Source organism: Phaethon lepturus, unplaced genomic scaffold, assembly GCF_000687285.1.
Source record: "Phaethon lepturus isolate BGI_N335 unplaced genomic scaffold, ASM68728v1 scaffold2416, whole genome shotgun sequence".
NCBI lineage: Eukaryota > Metazoa > Chordata > Aves > Phaethontiformes > Phaethontidae > Phaethon > Phaethon lepturus.
Genome location: NW_010543868.1, coordinates 12331 through 38710, shown reverse-complemented (window position 1 = coordinate 38710; position 26380 = coordinate 12331). Strand labels below are relative to the sequence as shown.

The 26380-nt window shown below is 43.2% G+C and overlaps 1 protein-coding gene across 1 annotated transcript in view; it reads left to right on the top strand.

Moving 5' to 3' along the window:
- The window catches only part of LOC104616272 (fibrocystin-like), a gene marked incomplete at both ends in the record, with an annotated part of 47514 nt that extends 23526 nt beyond the window's left edge, over positions 1 to 23988 (top strand). The window contains 8 exons of the mRNA XM_010288457.1: positions 449 to 579; positions 1378 to 1513; positions 4497 to 4692; positions 6103 to 6170; positions 8755 to 10368; positions 10537 to 10680; positions 18628 to 18841; positions 23838 to 23988. Of these exons, the coding sequence (XP_010286759.1) occupies positions 449 to 579; positions 1378 to 1513; positions 4497 to 4692; positions 6103 to 6170; positions 8755 to 10368; positions 10537 to 10680; positions 18628 to 18841; positions 23838 to 23988 (2654 nt within the window). The remainder of the gene's footprint in view (positions 1 to 448; positions 580 to 1377; positions 1514 to 4496; positions 4693 to 6102; positions 6171 to 8754; positions 10369 to 10536; positions 10681 to 18627; positions 18842 to 23837) is intronic.
- Between the last annotated feature and the right edge of the window lie 2392 nt (positions 23989 to 26380).

The window sequence follows — 26380 nt, the reverse complement described above, 5'->3', positions numbered from 1 at the left end:
CCCTTTCTAACCTAAGTTTCATAGACGCATGCTACAGGCTTTTTTGACAGCGGGGTGCTTGGCAGCTATTTGAACTGTGAAAACACCTGCTGTGTTAAGCTCATTTTCCATTCTTAGTGCTTCTTCCTTCCTTCCTTATTTCATTCTTGGGCTGGGGTTTTCTTTCTAAGGTTGAGATCACAGGCCAGACCTTACCGGCTTAAATAAGTATGTCATTAAAAAATAAACCAAGAAACAAACCCAGCCCTGTATCATGGACAAGAATTCAAATAATAGGCAAAAAGGATCTCTGGTGAAAGAGAAGCAGCTAGGTACAGCAAGGTGAGAGCAGATCATCATCAGGTCAACTGAGAGTACTCTCTTTTGTAATCATCTATTAATAAAGAATCCTTTGCACACAAAAATATCATTCCACATCTTGAATGTAATGGAATAATTGGTTTTGTAGGAGGACTGAGAGTGGCTCTCAGGGGGACCAATCTGGAAGGGGTAAACTTGGTGTTGTTTGGATCTCAGCCTTGCCCAATTTTGGAGGATGACCGAAACTCAACAAGAATTGAATGTAAAGTTCCCTCTCGGGTAAGAAACAACATTTTTTTGGGAACAGTCAGCAGCCTACAGGCCTTTCTATGTTTTCCTGGACTGAGCTACACTAGGGGAAGGGCAAACCATAGCCCATCAGCCAAGTCTTGGCTGTGGGACAATTTACCATGGACTCCATCTACAGTTTAGACCAGCTTAATTAACAATAGATTGATAGGTGATTTATGAAAACCAGTGAAACAGCAAAAATCCAGATTGCAATGTCATTAGCTAAGCCTCATATAAACAAAACCAGGGCTTTGATCTCCAGCAAAATTACGTCTCCACTTTCAGTTGTCTACTAGTAGATTAAACAAGCCTGGGACAACTGCTCTTGCTCACATCGTTGAACCCTCTTCAGCTCCAAATCTACTTTACATCCAGACCTCCTTTGGACATTATCTGTCTCTCATGCAAAAACATGCCTAAGGATTGTTAGCAACAGCGCTCTTTCTTTGCATTTCAAAATTATACCCAGGACGATACTAGTAGTTTAAGTAGAGGGACAACTATCTGTGCTTCTAGATATGCTTACCACTGTTTAATTTACTAGTATGGGTATAGCAAATGAAAATCTGCATAGTCTGGGATTGTTTTAAGGTTGCTAACTCTCCACAGATGCCCTTTTGAAGTCAATGTAACTGCTCATGTTTAAGTAGAGTCTGGTGTGTATATGTATTTCATCAGTGCCATGTGCCTGACTTATTAAGTATGGGAGATGCAGGAATACAGGAAATAACTTTTTTTTAATTGATGCATTCTTATCCCTGACATTTTCTTCATTTCTGTTTCTAGGGGACAGCAGATGCTGCTGTCCATGTGACACTGATTTCTGGGTACCAGTCAACAACAGTAACCAGCTTGTTCCAGTACGATCCTTCCTTAAACCCTACTGTCGTATCACTGAGCAGAAACAGAAGTGGCATAGCAGGTGAAAAGGCTGCAGACATGTATTGGGCATCGTCTGTAGAAGTGCTGTTATTGCTGATGATGGGAATGCAGAGGGGATTTAGGTCCATGGAGTTTGGTGATCAACACTGGTTTTCTCTTGTTTTCTTTTAACTTGTAGTCCCTGTGTTTCCTGCTAGTGCTGATCAGTCCCGGTTGTTTTACGTTGGTTTTATTCTAGCATACATGAGCTAACGAGTTGCTTGCCCTAGGCCGGTATGGGTGATATTCACAATATGTCAGGTGTGGTATAGTGCTCCTTTTGTATCACATTTCTCTAACTCGGCTCTGAAATTGTCCCACCCATTCATCCTTAGTAACAGGTCCAGCCATGACAAGAGAAATAAGCTCTAGAGAGTGTTCTTCTCCAGGATCCCAAAGGGTTGATCATATAGTGCATTATGTGCATTTTGGGTTGCTGAAAGCAGAAGAGAAGCAACACCTTTCTTGCTACTTTCCATTTCCAAGCCAAACTGTTTCTTCCAGTTTGACCTTGTGATCTGTTTCTTTAGAATATGAACGTAAACTTCATGGACTTTGTGGGGGCAAAATCCCAAGGAGATCTCCTGGAGTGTTTAGAATTCCTGTCTTTTGAAAGTTTCTATTTGGGGTTGGGGTTTTTTTGCTCATTTCCCTTTTTTTTTTTTCCCCCCACAAGGTTTTGGCTGGGCGTGGGGAATAGAAGCCATTAATGATGAACGGTGTCCACTTACAGACTAGTCTTTTAGGAAGAAAGTTTACTACACTTCTGTGTGGCAACCAGACACCAGATTCGTAGTATCTGAGAGAGGAAGGAAGGAAGATAGGATGAAGACAGAAATATTCCTGCTTTCCCACCCACCCCACTTCCATGTCTCCAAGGATGCAATCATCTGATTTTTTTTTCCTCTCTTCTTGCAACCTCTCCAGTACACACCTTAATAAAGCTCCCCCCCACTCAGCAGTTTGACTGGACTTGGTGAGGACACAAGGAGTTAGGTGACTGCCAGTGATGAAATGCACTTCTTGCCGCAATTTCTATTCCTTTCCCAAAATGCCCTTGTAATTTTCTATTACTCCAGAATGCATAAATAAGAGAAAAAGTCCTTTATCACCTGAATATTATTCAGATAACACAGCACCAAGGGGAGATTTTTCTAGCTGCGGGCAGCCCAGGTGCAAGGAATTCCTTAATGTTATAGCATCTCATGAACAGTGGTGTGGCTGAGTTCAATCTCTTATTCAGAACCTCCATGGCTTCATCTTTTAATATAATTTTACTCCTATATAATAAAAAGAATAAATAAATTACACTGATGCCTTCCAGGCATCTAGGATTAAGCTGACAATTGACCAAGAGTCCAAAGAGTTCATGCTATTAATATATTCAACTTCACAGGCTTTCAAACTTTATTTGACTCTTTGCGCACGCAGAATTGAAAAGTACTGGCTTCGGAACCCGCTTAGAGGAGCTGGTAGATGAGGAGAGCTTTGTACAGACTCTCCTGGTTCATGGAAGGCAGAGACTTCTCCAAAGATGAGGCCTCAGAGTTGAATGATAACGTTGACCGTGACTGCTGTGGAGGTGATGCTAAAGCCAGGTGATGCTGGCGTCTGCTTGGGAGACAAAATTGCTGCTCAGATCTGAATCTTTAGGAAGGATGCATCAACCTATAAAAGTTAATTTTTATTAAGACGAGGTGAGAGAGTAAAGCAGATGAGCTGCTCCTGGCTACTTTCCTGTGTGGCTGAGATAACAGTGCCACGTGCTCAATGAAGAGGAGTGGGCTCCTCTGAAATGAATTACCCTCTGAAATGATGCTGTTCTATGGCAGCTGATCTTCACCAGCTCTTTTGGAGCAATTCTGTGGGTAGACAAATGTTTTGGGCTGGCCAGCTCAGGGGGACGGTAAGGATGTATTAGCACCTTTTGCTTGATTAATTTAGGAAAGGGATTTATGTAACATAGTGGTCTATGACAGCAGGGAGTTGGACTTGAAGACCCCTTCTTGTCCTGTTTCTTTTTGCTTCTGCGCAATTGAACCCACACCCTTCAGAGGAGACAGGAAGATGAGATTCACCTCCTAAATATGTCTCTGTGCTTGTTGTTTTAGATGTCTTGCAAAGTCACTGAAGAGAAATAGATGATTCTGTGGTGGGATTCCTTACAATAGATGAATCATGCCATAAAGGCTTTGTTTTTCTTGGTTGGCTACAGATATAGGTGTCTCAGTAAAAATGCCTTTATTTGGACTGATGCATACCACCCTAATTTTTAAGGCTATTTCAGAAGGAATTTATCTTATGACATTCCCTTCTCTACCGCCCTTGTCCTTTCTATTACTGAAGTATGTGCAAATAAAGGAAAGCATCTTCTATCACCTGAATGTAATTTGGCTCACAACAGAGCTTAAATGGGAGAGAGAAACATGTTTCCTGAAAACAAGGTGCTTTGGAGCATATGTGGGCATCTGATTTTATGTACCAAAGGAAATTTTCATTTAGCTGTGGGAGGCTCAGGTTAAAGTTAGATAGCTTTGTAGGGCTGAAAAATGTGGTCTGGATCATTTGTCAGGGATTTAGGAAAAATCTCAAACTCCTCAGCTCCAGTTTATATGAACTTTAGAAAAATGGGATTTGGCTCTAATCAGGTGTAGATATTTATAGGATAAGCATTTATGGTAAGGGAACATGGATCCTATCCTGTGTACCAGCAGGCTGAGAGTGGCTTTAGATGGTCATAGCCAAGTTTATGGTGCTAACATCTCAAGACGACCCTGGTGGCTGCTGACCTTATTGGGGATGCAAGGTACAAGTAGGACACAGAGCCACTGTTGTCTTCTAGTCTTTGTTTTGGGCTGATGGACATGACTGGACCTGTTCTGGCATGATGGGGCTCCATGCTCCTCCTTGGATAATGGTTGCACATACTAAAATAACTGTCGCCAGAAACATTGCAGTAGTTTCATCCATTCTCCTCTCTGCAGGGGGTGAGGAGCTTCAGATTGGAATATCCCAGTTTGCCAGCTACCGAGGGTCAGGTATCAAGGTTCAAATTGGGGGCTCATGGGCACAGATCCAGGCACAGATGGACCATGGTGTTAATGTGACGCTTCCAGCCTTGGCTGCGGGATGGTACAATGTTTCTGTCATCATCAATGGCATTGCTGTCGCTTCAAGCAGGTGTGTGAATGCATGTGCTTTCCTCAAGATATAAATTTCATCCTCTGTCCTATTTGGTATTTTAGGGTTAATCTGAAAAGCAAGGTAAGAGTTTTCACAAATTCTGTACCTAACGGTGAAATCTGCAGTGTGGTATAAAATTATGAATAATTATCAAGGTATTTATTGATCTGTGGAACCCAAGTCAGCAAACTGCTAATGCTAGTCAATTAAGTCCCCTTGGATCAGTAGGAGGCAGAAGAGAAACATTTTAGAAAAAACAGCTGATTTGATGAAAAATGCATATTCAGGCAATCAAAGGTATTCACAGATTCAGGTCAAATGCAGATAAATCCTGCTGTAGGAAAACAGCATAAGAAAAGAAACACTTTTCATGAGAAAAACAAAAGCTAGGTTGAAAAATAAAAAAGTGCTTTGTTTGGAGAATTTTTAAATGATGCTATTTCCATCTTTTAAGGTGACACTTCAAGTTCATGCCTAGATAAATGTAGTATAAATGAATTAAAATGTGGGGAAAAACCGACCAGAAAGTGGGATGTAACAATGCATTCACAAGCAACACAGTTTTGCTCCTCACCCACACTGCTCTCATCCATGGCAGCTGCTAAGAATGGTCCTGAAACAATGGTATTGGGGAGAAGGGAGCTGCTTTTATTGCTCACGAACCACCTTAAGCTGCTTTGTGGCAGTGGGATGACACACAGGGACTCATCCCAGCTGATGCTGAAGTCTGTTAGTAGCACCATCACTTTGTCTCCAGGGACAGAGGGTGGAGGGAGATGGGTCACCCCAGGAGACGACTCTGATCTCTGGTGGGCTGGATTACAGGCTTGGAAAGGTCTACTTCTCTGACATGCCCTTCGGGCAGGGAGTGTTCTTGAAAGGAGAGTGATGAGGAGGAAAAATAGATGTAGGTGGGACAGAAGCAGAGCTACACCCTTATCTGAGTGGGCTTCAGGAGGTTATGTCTGGGTTTCCTCTTGCTGCAGTTACCTCTGCTGTCTTGTGGGAGGATGCAAGAAGGAAGGTAGCCAGGATGTCTCCTCAATGTACTTGCATCTCCTGTCTGTGGGCATAGCTACAGTGGGATCTGTTTGACAAAAAAAACCCCCTCGTTCTTGCTTTTTTTAATGGGTAGTTCAGTTGCACCTCATGGACTAAATTTGGCCTGCAGGTTGCCACTCAATAAGACAGTGTTCGTAATAGATGCAGCTCACATCACGTGGAAAAATTCGGGGTGTGGGGTGGTCTTTGTCACTGTGGCGTTGAACAAAGTGGGTGTGCCAGGTGGGCGTTTGGCCTTCCAATATAGAAGGAGTTGTAAGAAAGAATAACACTGCAGCAGGGGAGAAAAATATAAAAAAACCCCAACCCTCCAAACCCCCTTTCTATGTTGCTTGTGTTTTGCAGGGTTGAGCTGTTAATCCAGTACCTCTCAGAGATCTTCAGCATAGAGCCGTGCTGTGGCTCCTTTCTGGGTAAACAACTTTGTACATCTGCAGCCACTTATGGAGGTTAAAGGGATCAAGGGCACAGTTTTCCTGCAGGAATGGAAAGGGCATCCCATTTCACATCAGTTTAAATGAGGGTGTTTTAAATCTGTGACCCTTTATTATGCAGACATCAACTGGCAGACAGCAGCAGTCTGGAAATGTGGGATTGTAGTGAGCATCCCTCGTTTGGTTGGCTGGCTCGGGGCTCCCTGTGCTTTGAATTTGATTTCCCAAAGTGTTTGCTCATGTATCCTTGCATGTTCCCTTTGGGAAAACAAAGCACGCCCACACCTGACTCGTGTGCTGTTTCTTTCAGTCATTACGCCTCCATGTTTCAAGGCTTCCTATGTGAAAGTTAGGGGGAAAGCAGGGTACAGTTGTGGTTTGAAGCAAACAATAATTTCAAGTGATCCCAAAGGGGACGTTCATTTTTGTTAAGTTGAAAAGACAAAAAAAGCCCTTTTTCAATGTTAATTTTAATCAAAGGTGAAATATTTATTAATCCCATTCCAAGCTTTTAAACATTGGAGATAAAGTGTGTTTCAGAGAAAAACATGACTGAATTGAAAAGAAAAGTTTTACTTTAAATCTTAAAAAACAGATTTCGGGTGGTTGATTTATTTTGTCATTTGGCTGGGTGTGGGGGAGAGTTGAATCCCTGTAGTGAATTTTACATGAGCCCTTAGAAACACTTTTATAGAAGACAGAGCAACTCTTGTGATGCAACCTCAGGTCCTCCACAGATCGCTCGCCCAGGCTCACAACACATTTAAAGATACAAAAACTCAGAGGCTTGTGGTACATGATTAGTTCAATAGTTTGTGAAGTGCTCAAGCCTTACAAGATGAAAGCGTGGATAAAGCTTGGAGAGCAAAGCCTATCAGTTTTGAAGATTAAGCTATACTAAAAAAAAATAAAATTATTGCACCCTTTTTTTCATATTTGAGAGTAAATTGAAAATTAAATAAGATCTGATTAACTCTTTGGCTGTTTTATGACTGGCTTCAGCTGATTTAGAATCTCATTGCTGCAAAAAGCTCCAGTCCTTCCCCTGCCTTATGTCTAGTATTTTGTCATCCCTAACACTTGTGTAGCCATCTGGATTAAGAATTTGAGCTCATTCAAAAGGAACCCCATTATAAACCAACTTATTTTTCAGGCAGATCATGGGAAAGGGAAGGGCATGTTCTTAATGGATAAAGAGGTTGAAGCAAGGCAGGGAACTGGGAGTACCAGTACTACAAACTGAAGGAAGGTGGAGGGAGGATTCAGCTGGGCTTTGGTCTTGGAAGCATGGGATTAGGCTGGGAATACTGGAGGGTTTGCATTTTTATGATTGTCGCTTCCTAAAATCCAGACAGCTCCTTCTTCAGTGCTGCCCTTATTCACAGCATCCTGTGAGGTAGTGCACATGCTGCTGCTTTGCCATGTTATGTAAATCCAGACATCAGATTCACACTTATTCCAGATAATTAACACCTACTCTCAGTGACAAGAGTGGTAGCGGAGATTCCCCAGGCTCCTTCTCTTGTCAGTGTGTAGAGGAAGACTCCACTGTCTTGTCATAGAACAACTGTGCTGGATCAGACCAAAGATAGCCTGTCTCCCAGGGTCACCCAAATATAGGATGACTTAGGAAGGTTATATGAGTGGAGCAGTGTGTGATGATACTTCTCTACAACAGCCTTCCAGCTTCCAACACTAGACACAAGGACAGCCTCATCAGGAGGTCATAACTTTGTGTCTAACTCTTCCTGAATTGCTTTTCCATATGAATGGCCCTACCAGTTCACACCAAGTCTGTTTACCCATTTGCTGTCTTCTGTGGTCTTAAGTAGATGCCTAGGGAATAAAAACATCCAGGCAACCGCAGGGGAAAGCAGACAACCTGCCTTCCTCCAGCCCATGCATGGGAAGCCCTGGTCAGAGTTGCCTTTGACAGTGGAGGCTCTTCTCTTCCCCTTCCTGTTCTACCCGTCTTAAATGATGCAGACTGGGAGCATATAAGTAGGGGAGGGCTTGAAGCTGGAGGCATTCATCAATGTATCAGCTTTTCTGGTCAGTGAACTCCTCAAGGGCAAGTGACCATCAGTGCACGGCAAATCGGGCACTCTACCTGAGTGGCCAGGCACAACTGAAGATTGAAGGAAAGTCTGTGGTTCTGGATTTTTGTTTGAAAGTAGCCATACTGCATCCTGCTTCCCTGTATGCAGCAGGACCAAACCATGTCTACCATCTCCCCACCTGCCTACACAGACACTCCCATTCCCTGAAGAGTTCAGTCTCTGTTTACTCTCAGGAGTCCTCTCACAACAGGCTTTCTACTGTCACTTGCTGCCATGATGGTCCTTGGTTATCTGAGCCACGTTAGCCTCTTGTCCACATAAGATTATCCTGATACATGACAGCTTGGTGTCTTGTTCCAAAAAAGGACTCAATTTCTTCTTCCATTTGACCTGGCTAAGACTGTCTGCCATGCTCATGGGCTTTATCGTGGTTTGTCATTGTTTACTGACAGTCATTGATTCCTTTCCTGCATATAATGTCCCTTGTTCTGTTTTACTCCTAGGTGGAACACTGCTCACAATCTCTGGGGTGGGCTTTAGCCAAAATCCTGCCCTGGTTTCTGTTTCAATGAACAGGCAAACCTGTATGATTACTCACTTGGCAGAAGAGAGAGTTTGGTGCCTGACTCCACCAGCTGCTAATTTGTCTAATGAAGATTCACAAGACATCTCTGTCAGAGTAAACGTAGTCATCAACAGTAGGTCACTTCAGCATACTCTTTTTGCAAAAAGGACCACCACCTTTAATTACCAAAGAGCTTTGACTCCTCTGATTACTGTTGTTGAAATGGAAATCACAGGCAGTAACCTGCTCTTGAACATCCAGGGGATAAACATCACTGGATCTGTGGCTAAGCTCGGACACAGTGAATGTGAACTTGAGTTTCAGCATGGCAACAAGTCTGCAATGTTTTATCAGTGTTCTTTGCCACTGAACAGCTTGGAACCTGGGACTTTCCCCATCCAGGTTATCCAGAGACAGCTAGGATATGCTCGTGTGACAGCAAGGCTGCAGGCCCTTACAATAACTCCACAGATAACCTCCATATTCCCATCACAAGGATCGATCTGTGGTGGGATGTTACTCACCATATCTGGTATTGCTTTGAAATCCAGGAGGAATTTGGTACAGGTCAGCCTGGAGGGTAATTATTCCTGTGAGATCCAGAACTCTGACAATGATGCCATTAGTTGTATTGTCCTTCCAGGGGCCCATCCTTTGCATTACCAGTGGTTGGCTGAGGCTTCTTGGGCTCTTAATGTCACAGTGACTGTCAATGGGATCAGCAGTGTCTGCCTTGGAGACTGTACACTCCACCTTCAAAAGCAGTGGACCCCCGTTGTAGATTTGGTGATCTGGGAGACCAATGGGATATTCACCTACGTGATGATAAAAGGACAGAGGTTGGCATGGCCAAGTGACAGCCCCGTGGTACGTGTGAATAACCAGGCTGCCTGCAAAGTGACTTTTTGGAACGAGACCAACATCAAGTGCCAGACAGACTGCATTGCCCCAGGGGAGCACAACATTTCCATAACCAACAGGAAAAGTGGCCAAGCTTGCTTCAGAAAATTGTCCAGTGTTCTCAATATCCTGCCTCAGGTATACCGGTTTTACCCACGAAACTTCAGTACCAATGGTGGAGGCCTGCTCACCTTGGCAGGCTCGGCGCTGAAAGGGAAGAGAATGACTTCTGTTCTCATTGATCATCATCCTTGCCTTGTTCTCAGCGTCACCTGTGTAGCTATCAAGTGCACGGTGCCTCCAGGAGATGGGACTAGGGCTTTGAGTCTACAAATAGATGGAATCTCCTATTACCTTGGAAGAATAAGTTACAACAAGGAGTTTACCCCAGCTTTCCTTTCGCTTGTTGTAACTGGTGTCCTTTTAACAATGACTGTATCACGGGTGACAGAGATGGACACAGTCTATGTATTTGTTGGAGACTTTGCCTGTAGTGGTGTCACCATCACTCGCTCTACTTTGCAGTGCTCAGCTCCTCTGCTCCCTGTTGGCGAGTACCGTGTGCTGGGCCTGGATGTCCCCAGAGGCTGGGCTTCCTCCAACCTGACGTTCACGTCTCAGCTGATGGTGACAGCTGTGCATCACAACTGGGGTAAGTAATGAAGGCTTATTGTAGCTCCTTCATGGGGTGCAGTGTGAGAGACTGCAGTGACTGGGGTTTTTTGACATGAAAGAAAAAATTATTAATTCAAAAAAATACCCTTGTTGACAGCTGGCTGTCAGGCTCTGTCTTAAATCCCATTTTCTGTCCTTTTTCAAGGTGGCTTGAATGGAGGAGTAATTTACCTGCGTGGAGCTGGGTTTTCCCCAGGGAAGACTTCGGTCACAGTCTGTGGCACACCCTGTGAAATGTTGGGCAACATGACGATGACTGACCTGAGCTGCCTTGCTCCACGCTTACACGGTCAGCTAAGACACAAAACTTGGTATTGTGTTAAAAAAATCCCTTAAAAACCTATATTGACCCAAAAGTGGGGAGGTCTCAGTGTGTCTCGTCCCAGGGGAACAGAGAGTGGCAGCAGCTCTGGAGAAAGGAGAGGAGCTAACACAGCATTGACCCCTGTTTTTTGAGCTCAGTCCAAAGACAATTGCTGTAGGGGAGTTTTTGCATCAATGGCCATGGGCTTTGGACTAGATCCACCACGTGCCTGTAGCCAGAGCTGCCACACATGCTTTGTGGGTGTGTATGAGATGTGCACAGCAACAGCAGTTCCTTGTGGAAACTATTCCTTGGGAAAACTGTGTCACACAACATGTGCATGAAGGCTCTAGGCTTGGGAACTCAAGCACTTCTTGGCCATCATGACTGGCCCTAGTGAGTTGAGCTTCCTTAAATGTCTTTTTTCTGTGGATCCATAGACTTTGTGTTTTGGCTGCCTGGTGGACAGCTTCAGTGGGAGGAAAAGAGTGAATGACTGGGAGGGCGAATAAATGACATACTGTGGCCAGTTCATACCTTAGGGAATGTGAATATGAGGTTTTGAATTCCCTGAGAGGAAGATGAGATCATCTCACAGCCAGAGCATCCTCCTTAACTGAAGAGAGGCAGCACAACAGGGAAAGATGCCATGATCTCCAGCTCTCTCAGAGAGAAAAAACCCTGGCCCAGTTTTGGAGGAAACTCTTACAAATGGGTATTCGCTGGGACAAGACGCATTTCCTCCCTCCCCTACTGGCAACACAGAATTAGGCTCCTAAGATCTACAAAAGGCAGGATTAAAGACTTTTAAATCTCACCCTGAGATATGTGCCATTCTGCAAACACTAAGCACAGGGCACCTATCTTGGTGCTGCAGCATCGCAACTCTTGGTAGCATAATACTTCAACCCCTTCACAGCTCTGATGCTAGGAGAACATATACAGAAATATTTGCCATTCTGTGGCCATCCAAAGATCCGTCATCCAGGTGACCAAAGATCCATGGCCTCTTCTCCTTTGTGGATCTGGAAGAAAGGTGGCAGTGAGAGTGTCCATCAGGGTAAATTGCCAGGGTTTTGTTCAAAGGCGTGTGGAGTCTCCATCCTTCCAAACAGTCAGAAGTTGATGAGATTAGTCACTGATAAACCAGTCCAATGTGGAATTTAACATTTCTTTGAGCAAAGCTTGGGTTGAGAGGTGTCCAGGGATCCCCTCCAGCTTCAGTTGTTCCAAAATTCTAAATTTGCTCTTGTCATTCCTCATCCATGAGGAATATTAAGAAAAATCGAGGGCTGGTGAAAGAGACTTAAAACCCAACCCCAAGCACTCAGAAGGAGACACGGAGGCTGTAAGGGCTCAGTTTTCTTTGTTTTAAACAGGATCTGGACACACATCACAAAACCGCTTATTATTATTTTTTAAACAAGAAACAAGATATGGTACTGGAGTGCTGAAAAAAGAAATCAGAGCACAAAACAGGGAAGTCTGGTTATTGCAGGAAGAATAGCAGAAAAAAATGTAATCAAATTGATCCAAACTGTGAAAACATTAATAACTGTGTGTTCAAAATTCACTGAGTGGTAGGTGGCAGAAGGAGCCTGGGGAAAGCCACCTTACAGGCAGGACCACAATGCTTGTTATTGACACTAGATGTCAGCAAGAGAATGCCGATGGCTGCCCGCTTGCTGGTTACGTTTCTGGAGAGAAGACGCAAAGGATGCTTTGCCTCGCTAGCCAAAGGGATGCGGGCGCTATTGCTTTGAGGCCGCTTACAAGAGAACCCCTCTCTTCCCTGCTGTGGATTTTGCAGTGTGCAGCCTTGCAAATCTCACCAGTCGAGTTGCAAAAATATTTCTCTGTCAATGAAGTATTTACAAGAAAATGTGTTTTGTGTGTGTGTGTGTGTGTGTGTTTTTCTTTTTTTTTTTTTAATATCCTTCACAGGCTTCTTAAATCTGTGCGTGTTTGCCAGGCTATTTGTACTCCCTGAGACAGGTGTATTCAGCCTATGCACATCTGTACGTGGCATTGGTGAATCTGTATATAGGGCAAGATGCTTTCCCGACGGCTTTCCCCTAATATTTAGGGGATGAGTGGGCTTATTAAGTGCAGTTAGTCCAGTCTCACCTCGTGGCTTACGTGCTGCTGTTTGCCCGGGGAAGTTTGCCACTTGGCACTCGCACATCTAGTGCTCAGACCTTTCTTTCACAGCTTCATCCACGTGGGAGAGGTGGAGAAGTGACTTCGGGGATGCAGGACCATGAGCCGTGAAGGAGATGGGAGGGATAGGTCTGTGCTGCCCGAGGGGCCCCTTCGGTGCGGAGGCTGGCGCGGCCAGGTTGGATGCTTGTCTGACATTTCCCGGTGTTGCTCGTGGACTGGGTGATGAGAAGTGAAGAGTTCAAGCTGCGTTCCTCCCGTTACGGTGCGCTGTGAAGTGGAAATGCCTCCCCTCTGGCACTTCAGGATGTCAGGTGGCAGCTCGCTGCCCTGGGGTTTCAATGCTAGGTCATGTTGTGTCTGGCCTGCTTAAGATTAGGCATGTTCACGTGGGAGTCCCCAACTGGTCCATCTAGCTTACTCATGTGATCAGATCTGTAGGGCAAGGCTCTGCAGGTAGGAAATGTGACTTTCCCATTTAGCAGGCAGTTTTCTAAGACACGAGGAACTGCTGGTCTCAGCAGGATCCATCCATAATGCTGCCCCACGGGGTCTGCCTTAGGAAGGGGTGTTGAGTGGGGTTGTAGCAAGGTTTTGGTTTGATCATCGATAAGAGCTGGGCACAGTAAGGACTGAAACGTGCTCAATCCAGAGCACACGGAATAGGAACACAAGCCTAGACTCTTTTATGAACACTGTTGTCTATGGCAAGCTGCTGAAAAAATCAAATCAGAACAGAGCTAAAATTTGAGTTTCACCATTAAAGCTTAAGAAAATTAAGAAAATTAAATGAAGTTAACACTCCCTTCAAGGAAAACCAAAACCAAAACAAAAAAACCCAAACCAACCCACAAGTCTTTAAACTTCCGCTAAATAGATAACTGGCTTAGTCACGAGAGTTTTCCCCTTCTCTTGTTCTTGCTTTGTTACTCGTGTTGCAGCGCTGTGGATGAGTGCAAATACAACTGTGGATTCTGTTCAGCTCAGGTTAAATTTGCAGATCTTATGGTTAATGTCTGTGGGCTTGAACTGGGCTCCTATGAAAGATGGGAAGACTGGTAGGTAGGTTGAGGCAGGTGAGAAAATAACTGAATATTCCTATGATGTGATGTTAGGGTAGGTACCATACGTAAATTTTGCACTAAGCCAGTACCTGAGATTGCATGTTTGACATTGCAGGGAGGGCAAAGAAGGTGCCTTTAAAAAGAAGTTGAACTGATGAGAATATCCACCAGGGTAAAAGCTGAGTCTGATTTTCCTGGTTGCATCAGCATTCTTGGAATAACAGGCCTGGCTTTAGGGCTTTGATGTAACAGCTCTTGGGATCTTTGCTAGCAAGTCCTGGACCTACCGTTGGCCAGATTACATGGGTAAAAGTGGATGTTTAGGGAAGAGGATTTAGATTAAAGGCTAGAAATTAAATGAGGCTGGTTTAAAAGGTATAGAGACATGGCTTCATGGAGCTCTGCATACAGGACAAGAGGAGAGAGAGGGAAGAGTTTTGGTTGCAGCAGTCCAGATGTACCAAGGAGATGTACTGAGCTAGGGCCAAGGGGAACTATAGCCAGGGAAATGGGGTGATTTGCATAAGTAAATGCAGAAGATATGAAAAGGACATGCTGTGGCCATTGAAACCTGAGTAGAAGTAAAGTCCTCTGATGTTTATTGTGGAAATCAAACCAAAGGATCCAAATGGGCCCTTCTGTCCTTCAAATCCAGAAATGAAATTAAGAAAGAGGGAAAAAAGCAAAAAAAAAGCATATTGATTACATGGCAGGAATGTTCTGACAGTGAGATCTATCAGGCGGTGGAATAGATGCTTGCAAAGTCACCTCTTGGGACTTCTGAAACTCGGCTGTGTGAAATGAATGTCTCCCAGGGAGCAATTCTTCATAGGGAGAGGTTGGACTTGATGACCTTATCAGATCGCTTTTTTCCTTGCCTTTTTCTTTTCTTTCTTTTTTTTTTTAACCTTTGTCTTCCCTGCTAAGCACATGTTAATGTTGTGCTCTGCGGTCTGTTTTGTGAGTGGTGGATAACTGAGGATGCGAGGTTCGGCACCGGGACACCTCTGGCAGTAGTTCAATCGATCTGCAGCTGCCCTTGGAGCTCCTGTAGGTTTTAGCCTCATCACATGTCCGACAGTTCTTATTAAACAGTGACCTAGAACAAAGTCCTTGTGCTGAGCATCCCAGGATCCTGGCTTAAGCTGGAGTTTCCTTCAAAGACAGGGTTGGGGCAGTTGGTCTCTAACCCATTACCAACATGCAGAGGTTTGGCTGCCGTTGTGCCTGATGGCAGAGAAGCCATAATAGGATGAATGCATTCATCTCAGTGATGGGATTGTATTACATGTGATTAGAGGTTTTATCTTTATAGGGTACATAAAGCATAAAGAAGCTTCATTCTGGAGTTTGAACACCAACCAATTAAGCAGGGAGAAGTATTGTGTCTCAGAATGGACAAACTATCCTTTCAGGACATACTAAGCGTGTTGCAATCTTTAGTTGATATTTTTTTGTAACTGTTGTGGTAGGAGATAACAGCAGCTGTAATACCAAAGGATATTTGCATTTGATGGTCAGAGGAAGGGGGGTGAACGGTGAAGACTTCCTCCTAACTAAAAGAAGTATTAAATCCTCTGGGATCAGGAGAATAGGAGGACCTCAGAGATCCCCAAGGAAGGAAAGAGAAATGGACATCTCCTCAAAGACTGGTATCTTCATCATATGGACAGGAGCTGGAGGGTGTGGAGATGAGGTTCCTCCTTCCTTCCACCTGAGAGGGAGAAAGCAGTTCTAGGTTTCATTCTGGGCTGTATAGATTAAGCAGGGTTTTCTTGGATTTTGCGTCCACCGATCTCTTTACAATCTTTTGTAACCATGTTCTTTAGCTTAGGTTTTATAAATTAATACCTTCGTTTGCCTGGTTCGATTTAAAAATTATTTCAGCAGTTGACAAGATGCAAGGCCTCGTGTTCCTACAGGCATGATAACATTGAGATAAAGGCACTGGAGCACACCAGAAATGCCCGATTTCCGCATTACATTTCAGGGGTATCCGAAGGGTGAGAGGCTGTTCTTCTGCTGAGTTCTAAGGACTGTGCAGGAAGTATCTTCTGGTGACCTACATTAGCCAGGAAAGTTCTTCAACAGCAGCAAGGTTTTGAGGAAAATATTCACATCCTGAGATTCTGTGGGTAATTTCTAACATTCATCCTAAAATAGGGTTAAGCTGCTTTTCCACCTAGGAAAACTCTGACATGTTCTTTTCAAGACCACAAAAGAAAACCAAAGACTCTTTTGATTAGCTCAGCAACGTGTTGTTTTTCCTTAAACTGCGGAATGTGAACTTAGTCTTTCTTTGACCACCCACTTTCAGAGGGTGATCAAACACTGCAACAGGTTTCCTAGGGAAGTGGTTGATGCCCCATACCTCTCAGTGTTTAAGAGGCATTTGGACAATGCCCTTAATAATATGCTTTAACTTTTGGTCAGTCCTGAAGCGGCCAGGTGGTTGGACTAGATGATTGTGGTAGGTCCCTTCCAACTGAAAATATTCCATTCCATGTGCTAATATTGCTCTAGTTGGTTGTTCATCTAAGGTACCTGCACAGTCTCCGTTACCACATCTGAGCTTATCACAACCTTTTGTGTCACTAGAATAGAATAGTAATGCAGAAGGAGCTGTTATAGCCTATTACAAAAGGGGAACAAATTCTTCTGTCCACAGGAAAGTCATGTATTTGTGGAGGAAGAGCAGTGCCATTGCTGCTTGGATGTTTTTGAGAAGTTCTCGGCCTCTCACTAGATTAAAAAAAAAAAAAAGCATATATTCCATCTCTTTTGGAGAAATTCTTGTAATGAATTGGTTCTTCTGCAGGTTGTTGCAAAGGCACATTCTTGGTAGAATCATAGAATCATTTAGGTTGGAAAAGACGTTTAAAATCAAGCCCAACCATTAACCCAGCACTGCCAAGTCCACCACTAAACCATGTCCCGAAGCACCACATCTACACATCTTTTAAATACCTCCAGGGATGGCGACTTCACCACTTCCCTGGGCAGCCTGCTCCAATGCTTGACAGTGCTTGGTAGTATTTTGACCTCTTGGATGGTATTCATTTGCCAAAACACAGTATCTAATGCCACTTAAAATGCCCTTAAAATGGCAGCCAGGCCTCCAGGAAGACACAAGGCTTCTGTGGGAACTATAGGACAACTCAGGTGGTTCTAGGCATAATTTCTGGTCAATAAAAGCAAAATATAGGCATTGTGCCATCATTCCTTTTGGCTTCTCTCTCTGTCCATTGTCTCTCTCATGTTTATATGTAGATCTTTAAGGCAGGGACTGTGTTTGGCTGTGTCTGAGTGGATGCTGAACAAAAGAATTGTCACTGGATTTGGGAAAGAAAGAGATTTAGCATATTGCAAAATGTGTGAAGAGGTGGATAACTTTTTTCTTATTCTAAATCCAGAGAAGAAAAATACAGAAAAATTATGAACTCCCACTATCTGAAGTTCAGAGAAGATGAAATTCTAGGTTTTAATATTTAATATTTAATATTTCAAAAAATATCTTAAACATTAAACAGTTATAAACTTTTCCAAAATACTCCATATGAAATAATCATGTTTAGCAAAAAGCACCAAATCCTTTAACACAGGAAACTTAGCATTTTCATATTTTTACCATTTCAAAAACCATTTTCAAAATTGCTTAGGAGCTGACATTCATTGACAATGACACCTTCCCAGCCAACAAGATACCTTGTAAACAAACTGGAATTTAAAAAAGCAAACACCCCACTCCCCCACCCCTTTCTTGATAAATTCCCATTGATTGCACTTCTGATACTTGAGGAACACTCATGGATTCTACAGTGCAAAGTGTAAAACTGTCCACAGAGTTTTTCAGGAGTTCATTACAACAGTTTGATTGGCTCAGGATTAATGAAACTTCTCCAAAAATCTTTACATGCTTAGGGTTTTGAGAGAAAATTTTGATCTCTGCAATGGTTTAATGCTTAAAGGACTCACTTTTTTTAATTATTAAAACCAAATATTTCAACTGATTGGAACTTCAGTGACAGTTCACAAGTTTTGGGGTTTTTTTTAGCATTTTTGTCTGGGTTTAGAATAAGAAAATTGAATTTCTGTTCTCATCACTTGTTCCTTAAACAAACCCCAAAGCAAAGCAGCTACTCCCATTACACTTCCTACTACATCCGCAGAGTCAAACTTGGACCAAGTCTCCAGCCACACTCAGGTACAAAGCAAGGTGAACTGGGAGATCCCAGTTCACACAAGTTCCCCAGAAGCCCTCCAAGCTGTGGCAATGTTTTCAATAAAGCTGTTTCTGGCTTTCAAAGCTGTGATAGACCTTAAATTGTCACATCTCCCTGGTAAAAGGTTTGTACCTTACACCTGAGCTGTAAACCATGGTCCATCTTCCCCAGAAAAAATGTCCATGCTCTTATTTAATCACTTATGTCACCTCCTCCTGGATGGGGTCATTTAATCCCAAAGACCATCCTGATGATCAACGCACAAAGGAGATTATATGCTTGCTCACACAAAGCAAAAGAGGTTGAAGGAGTTGCATGGATACCTACTCATGCTCAAAAAAGATGCACCAAAAGGGAGGTTGGGTCATGAACATCAAGAATTCATAGTGACAACTGTCAGTTGCTAAAATCTGCTTAATGTTAGCGGTGTGTAGGCTGCTATGGCAGCCCATGTCATGCCTATTTCCCCCTTCTTGTCTTTGCAGCATCTTTGGCCATTCTCTGTGGCCTGACACATTCTTCTGCTGACTGCCGAGAAGACAGAGCCACCTTCATTGAATGTGATGTCCAAGTCACAGTGGGTTTCTATCGCCAGAGAAGATCTGTGTCTTACCTGTATGTCTGTGAGGACAGCCCACCTCAGTGGCACTGGAGGGACATCAACACACCCTGGAGGCATTTCGCTGGACTCTTTGCCAGGTCAGTGCTGTGTCTCTCCAACTGTTGAATGGGCCCATCCATGAGCAACACACCCCAGAAGGTATTCATTCCACCTTTTGCAGAATTGCTTCCTGCCAAATGATAGAGTGAAGGAGCAAATTTCTAATTCTTAGGTCAATGCCAACAGAGCAATTTAGCCTTGAGACCACTAGAGAGCTCCGCCGGGTTGTGAAATTCATTCCTTGTGTCTATCAAAGCATCTTTAGTCCCCCCTCCTTCCCTCCCATCTTTTCAAAGTGTTTGAGAGACATCAGAAAATCCATCTCGTAAACAGACTGCTTTGTTCCTTCTTAGGTTTTAATATTTATCTTCTGATCCAAAGCAACATCTGGTGGATGCCAATGGGGAAAAAGATTAGGCATTATGAAAAGCAGAAGTCTTTTTTTTTCCCCTCTTTTTTTTTTTTCCCCCCTCCTTTCCCCGCCCTTCCCCTCTCCAAGCAGTTTCATGAGTAAAAAGTTGCAGAGAAAATTCAGCAGGCTGTGCAATGTTACTCAGCATGGGTGCTCAGGGCACTTACTCAGGCTTTGCAAATCCAAGGCCAGGTTGCTCAGGAATATGAATTGGTACTGTTTCGTTTAATGGAGCAATGGGGATTTATACCTGCAGGGCATTTAATCCTAGGAGTAAGAGGGATGTTTGAATTAGAGGAATAAATAGATGAGCAAGACTTTCCAAAAGACATTAAACAAATAGAGAACTAGAATATATCTGCAACGCATTGCCCATGATTTGCTGTATGTGGTGAACCCATTCCTGGCTGGTGCATGATGCTACAACCCAGGCATTTGAAAGGAGTTGCAGAGATTTGGTCCTCATCCTTATCTGGTCCTTATGTCACAGCTGGTGTTGTGGGTCACCGGAGGGAGTTCTGGATGCCCTGTGTTGAGGGAAGAAAACCAGCTGGCATTTACTGAGCAAAGACAGCAAGACACAAGTCGCACAATTTTTTTAAACTTGTTTAAAAAAAAAGAGAAAACACAAACCCAAACATTTAAAGAAAAAAAAAGTTTTACACAGTTACAGCGTCTGCCTGTCTGTCATTTCTTCCCCACCAGCTTCTGAGCTCTGATTAATTTGAGCTGGGTTTCATAAGGGGTAGATATCTTAAGAATTACGAAATTCTTGCCAGTTTTGAGAAAATCTGTGTCAGGCGGAAAGAAAATAGTTTCCTGTTGAGGGAGAGGAAGGCAGAGTTCTGCCCTAACCTGTTGTGTGCCAGCAAACTGCAGGCCAGAGAGCAGATGCATGCAGCTGGCCAACTGGCATGGCCACAGTACGTCGTGCATTGGTAATGGCCCATAACATCCTAGAAGATGGGGAGGAGAGTTTCGTTGGGGGAGACAAGAGTAGGGAGGAGAGAGACAATAGAGGGGGAATAAAAGTAATCCTGAAATTTATCGGTTTTGAATTTATCAGTTCTATTGCTCCCAGAATGATTTCTTTCAAAACAAGAAACTGCCGGAGCCTTGCCTTGTCTAACTGAGGGCCACCAAAATGCTCCGAGGGCTGGAACACGCTCCTCTGAGGACAGGCTGGGAGAGTTGGGGGTGTTCAGCCTGGAGAAGAGAAGGCCCTGGGGAGACCTTTACTTGACGATCTTAAAGGTCTTTTCCAACCTTAATGATCCTGACCTTAGTGCAGCTGCCAGGGCTTAAAGAGGGCTCATAAGAAAGGTGGGGACCGACTCTTTAGCAGGGCCTGTAGCGACAGGACAAGGGGTAATGGTTTTAAACTAAAAGAGGGCCGATTTCAACTAGATAGAAGGAAGAAATTTTTTTACAATGAGAGTGGTGAAACCCTGGCCCAGGTTGCCCAGAGAGGTGGTAGATGTCCCATCCCTGGGAACATTCAAGCTTTGCTTTCCTGTTAGTCATATCAGTGTAGCTCCAAACCAGGTAACCTACAAACTTGAGAGGAACAGGGTATCCCAATATATGTCCCTGTTTTTGTTTTTTTTTTTTTTTGCTTCCCATTCCCTGGGTATCAAAATTGTGCTCAGCTCTTTACTGGTAAAAATGCATCTGCAATGAGTCTATTCCTATCATGGTTTTTCTTCTTGCTCCTTGTCTTAGTTTGGGCTGCTGCAATTCTGCTACAGTAGCTGTTCCATCCCGGTCTCAACAGGACAATCCTGGTCTCTGTGCCTGGACTTGTCCTGGGGATGGAAAAGTCACACAGTCCACATGCTGACTGCTTCCCGATTGTTTTTCACCGTGTTTTTGTCCAATTTAATCGTGAATGTCCCAGAGAAAGGTTGTTTTATTCCCTCAGGGAATCCTGCCAGGGACATATTTCTGAATCAAATCAACTTTTTCTTACCTATTATTTTCCCATTTTTCCGACTTCTTCAACCTCTTTGTTATTGTCATTAACTTTCCCCCCTATTTTGCTCATGCTTGTCTAGTAGTTCGAAATTAAAACTTGGGCTGCTGAGGAACTTTCCAGAGTACTGATGTTTTTTTCTGGTGAATTTATTTTTAAACCGGGCCTTGCTGAAGGGGAGCAGGAACAAAGAAGATTGTTTGATTTCAGATGAGTTTCCTGATCTGAAAAATCTAAAGAGAAGCAGAGGAAGAGAGAGCTTAAAGTCATCCAAATTACCTATGTCAGAGCTTCTGAAAACATTTTTTCAAATTTCAGTTCAGAAAAATGTTTGATTTCAAAATATTAATGGAATTTGTAGCAAAGTGTTAGAAAATTAAAATGTTCAAACTCAAAAAGAACTCTTTTGGGAATTCCTGGAATAATACACATTGACTGCTGTACTTAATAACAGTAACTAATAATAAGAATAATAAAAAATGTATGGATTTGAGTTCTGTGCAAATGTTTACGACTTAAGACATTTTGTCCCAGGATGGGGCTAAAACTACTGAAATAATTCATGGCTTAACTGCACATTAAATCTCTCCTTTCTTACTAATCTTACAGTGGTTTGAATAAAGCTTCTCCTAACTTACTCTGTATTATAGCCTATACTTTAAGAACACATAATGGTAAAAGCATATTCCTTAGAAGAGGTGCAAGTCTTGCCATTAACAACACTGGTACCAAGACACATCCCTGAATTCCCTTTAATAAGCCACCCCTTCTTTTCTTACATTTCCTTTAAACACTGCAATTTGTTAGCAGTTTTCCAGCATCAAGGTTTCGGGATGAAGTTACTAGAGGTCAGGGAGGAATTGGCTCTTTGCCTACAAGCAAAACTTGGTAACGTTTTGTAAGAAGACATGAAACAACCACTTGGAGCTCCTTGTGTTGACCTCTTTCCTGGCAAATTGGGCCCATCCCTGCATCTAGCCAACAACAACTCCCTTCTGCCTTTAAAACGGTTGATTATTTAAAAGATGCAGCTTTTGATTGTAGCATTAAAAAGTAGTACTATGCAGTCTTGAGAGAGAGCCCAGTCCATTGAATTATTGTACAGGACAAGAGCAGTTCTCAAAGTGTTGCTATCAAAAGCGAGTGTAGTTCCCTACGGCTGGCTTTTGATTATTGATACAGCAGAGGGAAAGGTTCATTTAAATATAGAAATAAAAATTCACTGTTAAAAAGGTTCAGCTACTTGCAGAAAGCGCTTTTTTTTTTTTTTTTGGTAGTTTCTAATGTGGCTGCTGCTTTTAACACTTTAACCCTGAAAAAGGGCGACAAAACAAATAACCCCTAAATGAGCCGTCAGAGCAGCTCTTGCTTTGTCAGTGAGCTGCCACATCCAGCACGGTTTGAAAACTTCAGGTTCATCAAATCATCTTGATCATCACGCTCCCAAGAAAGCTCTGAGTATTGGCTTTCCAATTGGGATGGTTTTAGTAGAAATTATGCTCCTAACTTTGGCACTTGAGAAAATCCTGTTAAATGGGGTTTTCAGGAACCTGAAGACCTCTGAAAATCCTGGTCCGACCTATCTGATCCTCTGTTTTGTGCACTCCGTCCTTTCTTAGCGCTTCAGAAAAGTGGCATAATTTCTGAGCTATGTTGCTGTTGCTACAACTTCATCTCCTTTCTGCTCTCCTTCCTAAAGTTGCAGGTGTGTATTTGATGGTGGGGTGGGGAGAGAAGGACGAAGGAGCAACGGCTGGGGAAGGAATGAGAAGTGACATTGGATTATCCTGGCATGATCCAAAGCCTGGACAAATGAATTGGGAAGTTTTCCCCTCATTTTGAGGGTTGTTGGATCTTATAGCTCCCCGTAACGAAACGCTACCAAAGTCAGCAGCTGTCAGCACCAAGACCAAGGAAAAAAATATGTCTTCCCCACCACCTTTTCTGTTACTTCTTCCCCCTGTGCAAGGGGAGGCTTTAGAGCAAATGTCTGTTAGTGTAACTGGCACATATATCGAATCTGCTTAGTCTGGGCTGTTAAGTAAGTTTAATTAATTTACTAAGTTAATGTTCCAACGCTAGCAACAAAGCATCATTGCAATCAGCTGGGTAGCAGGAATTGGAACCCCCAAATGAGCTCATTTTTTCACAGTTGGAATTAGGGACCAGTTAGCCAGTTGTGTGGTTTTTCCAATTTCTCCACTTGCCCTAGGGGAGTTGCAAGTTATTCATTCCCTATTGCTAAGTGTGAGTAAGATGGGGAGGGGGGATACACGAACAACCCTTACTCCATGTAGGAGTCCATCTTTGATCCTAACACTGCTGATTTCCTAGCTGTTGTCTGCACTTATCTTCCTGCCTTGGTCCTAGAATGGCATTTGGTACTATTTGCAATAGTTTGGGGAAGCAGAAAGGCATCACTGAGAGATATTTACTGCATGTATTTTCATCCTAAGTGTGTGCAGATAAAGGGGGGGAAAACAAATAAACAATAAAAGAATGGAAACAAAATTACAGAAATTTGCAAAGTTTGACAAATGGTGGCCAGGAGTTGCCACAAGCTAATGGCTCGCAATGATTAATAAGAGTAAAAATAATTGCATTTCATTAAGATTGATGACACCCCATTTAACCTCCCTTCTCGTTTCAGCCCTAAAGTGGAAAGAGATGAAGTTCTCATCTATAATAGCTCCTGTAACATTACCATGGAAACTGAGGCAGAGATGGAGTGTGAGGGAGCTAATCAGCCAATTACCGCCAAGATTACTGAGATATGGAAAAACTGGGGCCAGAACACTCAGGTATAATCAAATCTTTTTTACAGACTGATTCAAACAGCTTAAAATTAAATTTGTAATATTGTGTACATTTAAAGGGGGCAAAAAAAAAACAATTTAGGCTGAGCAGCAGCAATATATAATATTAAATGCTTTCCAACTTTGAATAGCATTTCTAATGGAGTGCAGCTGAATTAACAGTTAACTATGGTTAATCATGTATTTTATGAGACATAAATGAGCTTTACGTTATTTTCTGGGCAGTTTTAACACTCTCCTTTTTCATATAAAGGAGAATTCTGTTCTAGAAGTGTTATTTTCTGTTACTTAGGCAGAAATCTTAGCCATGAGATACAGAGTTTCAGCTCTCTGGCAGAGACTTAGCATTCAGCATTTGTGCAGCTCTGGTTATATTCGGGGTTTTGTTGCTCTTTAGTATCTGAAGTAAAATGGGAGAGTCTTCCCAGTGCTATGTGTGGGTATAGCAAGAAGACAGACATCCACAGAGCGTTAGTTACAAAAACTATGACTCTGAACTACCATCACTGTAAGGCTTTCTATCTAAAGATGCTCATTGCAAACCTAAAACGTCTGTTTAGAGTCCTCGGAGTGTTGCAGAGTTTTTGGGGGTGTTGAGCTGAAGTACTGGGTTGTGCCACTTGTGAGAAGGAATTCAGAGGGACTGGATATTTGGTGAACATCAAATACCACTTTATCACTATCCTCTCCTAACTGAGCAGCTCCTGAGAGGTGGTAGAGACCTACCACGTACAGGAAGGACAGTGCAGGTGGGAAGAGTTACACACCTGACTTATCAGAACAAATGCTATTTTTTAATTAAATCAAATTATCATGCAGTCTTCTTAGTATGGTTGCGACCTAGAAAATTGAAGATTGTTTGCTCAGGATTGGTATTAAAGCTACCACGGTAATTTTTAACTCTGTTATTAGCAATGAAATTTCCACCACCCCACCCCAGAAGTAGCTGCAGTGTCCTGGCAGAGTAATTTTGGTGTGTCTCTAGCACCAAATTCTAGGTCTTTTAGTAAGCCAAGATCCTCTGAACATTTGCCCTGCAAATCTTCTTTATGTGTATTTTACTATTGCAGCTGGTTATCCTAAAGTACAATTGCTTTCTTTCATTCTACTGTTTTAAGTCTGTCCTTGGCCTGTGAAGGAATGCAACATTTTACATATTAGTGTTCGTTTGCTAGTCAGCCTTGCTAGTTATGCGGCCAGAAACGTGCCCAGGTAAGGAGAAAACCCAGTAAAAAAAAAATTGCTAGTTGGCAACTGCAGGATGCCAGCAAAGGGAAGTGCTCGGGCAAGTATCACATCAAATGGGAACTACTCCTTCCGCTCATATTGTCCTTCCCAAATACGCTAAGGGCATCTCTACCGCCCTAAAGCCTGGGCTGCAGCGTAGAGGAGCTATTACCTGCTGTTGGCTGTCTGAACAGCTTACAGCTCCTATAGTCTCTGTAATACGATGACGAGAGGTTGTCTTTTGACGCAGGTGGGAGCAGGAACAGGAAGAAGTGGTGAGGTTTGTCCCTGCTACGGTATTTCTGCGCAGTGTGGGGAAAACCGAGGAAGCCCTAAGTGTCCTGAATGAATGAATTCATTCAGGGAGAGCAGGATGAAACCATCCACTCATTTGGATCTGGGATTTGCTGCTGCTTAATGAACCCAGCAGGCATTTGGAATCAGTTTATCCCTCTTCCCAAAACTGGCCTGGGTGAGCAGAGGTGGATGGGTGGGGAGTGCAGATAAATGGTTTCAATTTTGGTCCCTTTCTAGCTGACAGCATCCCGTTAAGATTTACGAGCTGGTGTAGCATATGCATGCTTCACTGTAGAGGTTTAAATCATGTCATGTGAACTGGCCTTACCTTTCCAGCGGAAATAATGGTCCCCAGGTTCAGCACCAAGCAGTGAGATGCATTAATAGCACCACGTGCCTTAGGATAATGGTGCTATTAGCAGGCAGCTCAACTCCGTGTACAAGTAATGGGACTGCATCTCTTTATAATAACATCTGGCACTTCTATTGCACTTTCATGCAAGGATCTCAAAGCACTTAGTGAAAAATGGGCCTGATCTGCAGCTGTTTTCAGCATAGCTACACTGCTCAGTGTGTTGTTTTCTGCTTACTCTTCTGCCAGCTGAACGATGCCCAGGCAGGCTGATAACTCAGCAGCGCCTTAGCACAGCTGGGCTTTGTGGAAGGGTTGGGTTAGAGATGATTAGGTGATGATGGAGCAGGATTAGCTCCAGGACAGCACTGGAAGTAAAATGAGGCATTGCAGAAAGGCTGACAGAGGTTTTTCAAGAGCGTGGAATGAATGGGCATGGGCAAGAAGAGAGAACAACCTTGGTTCAGAGCAGAAAATAAAAAAAAAACCAACAAACAAACC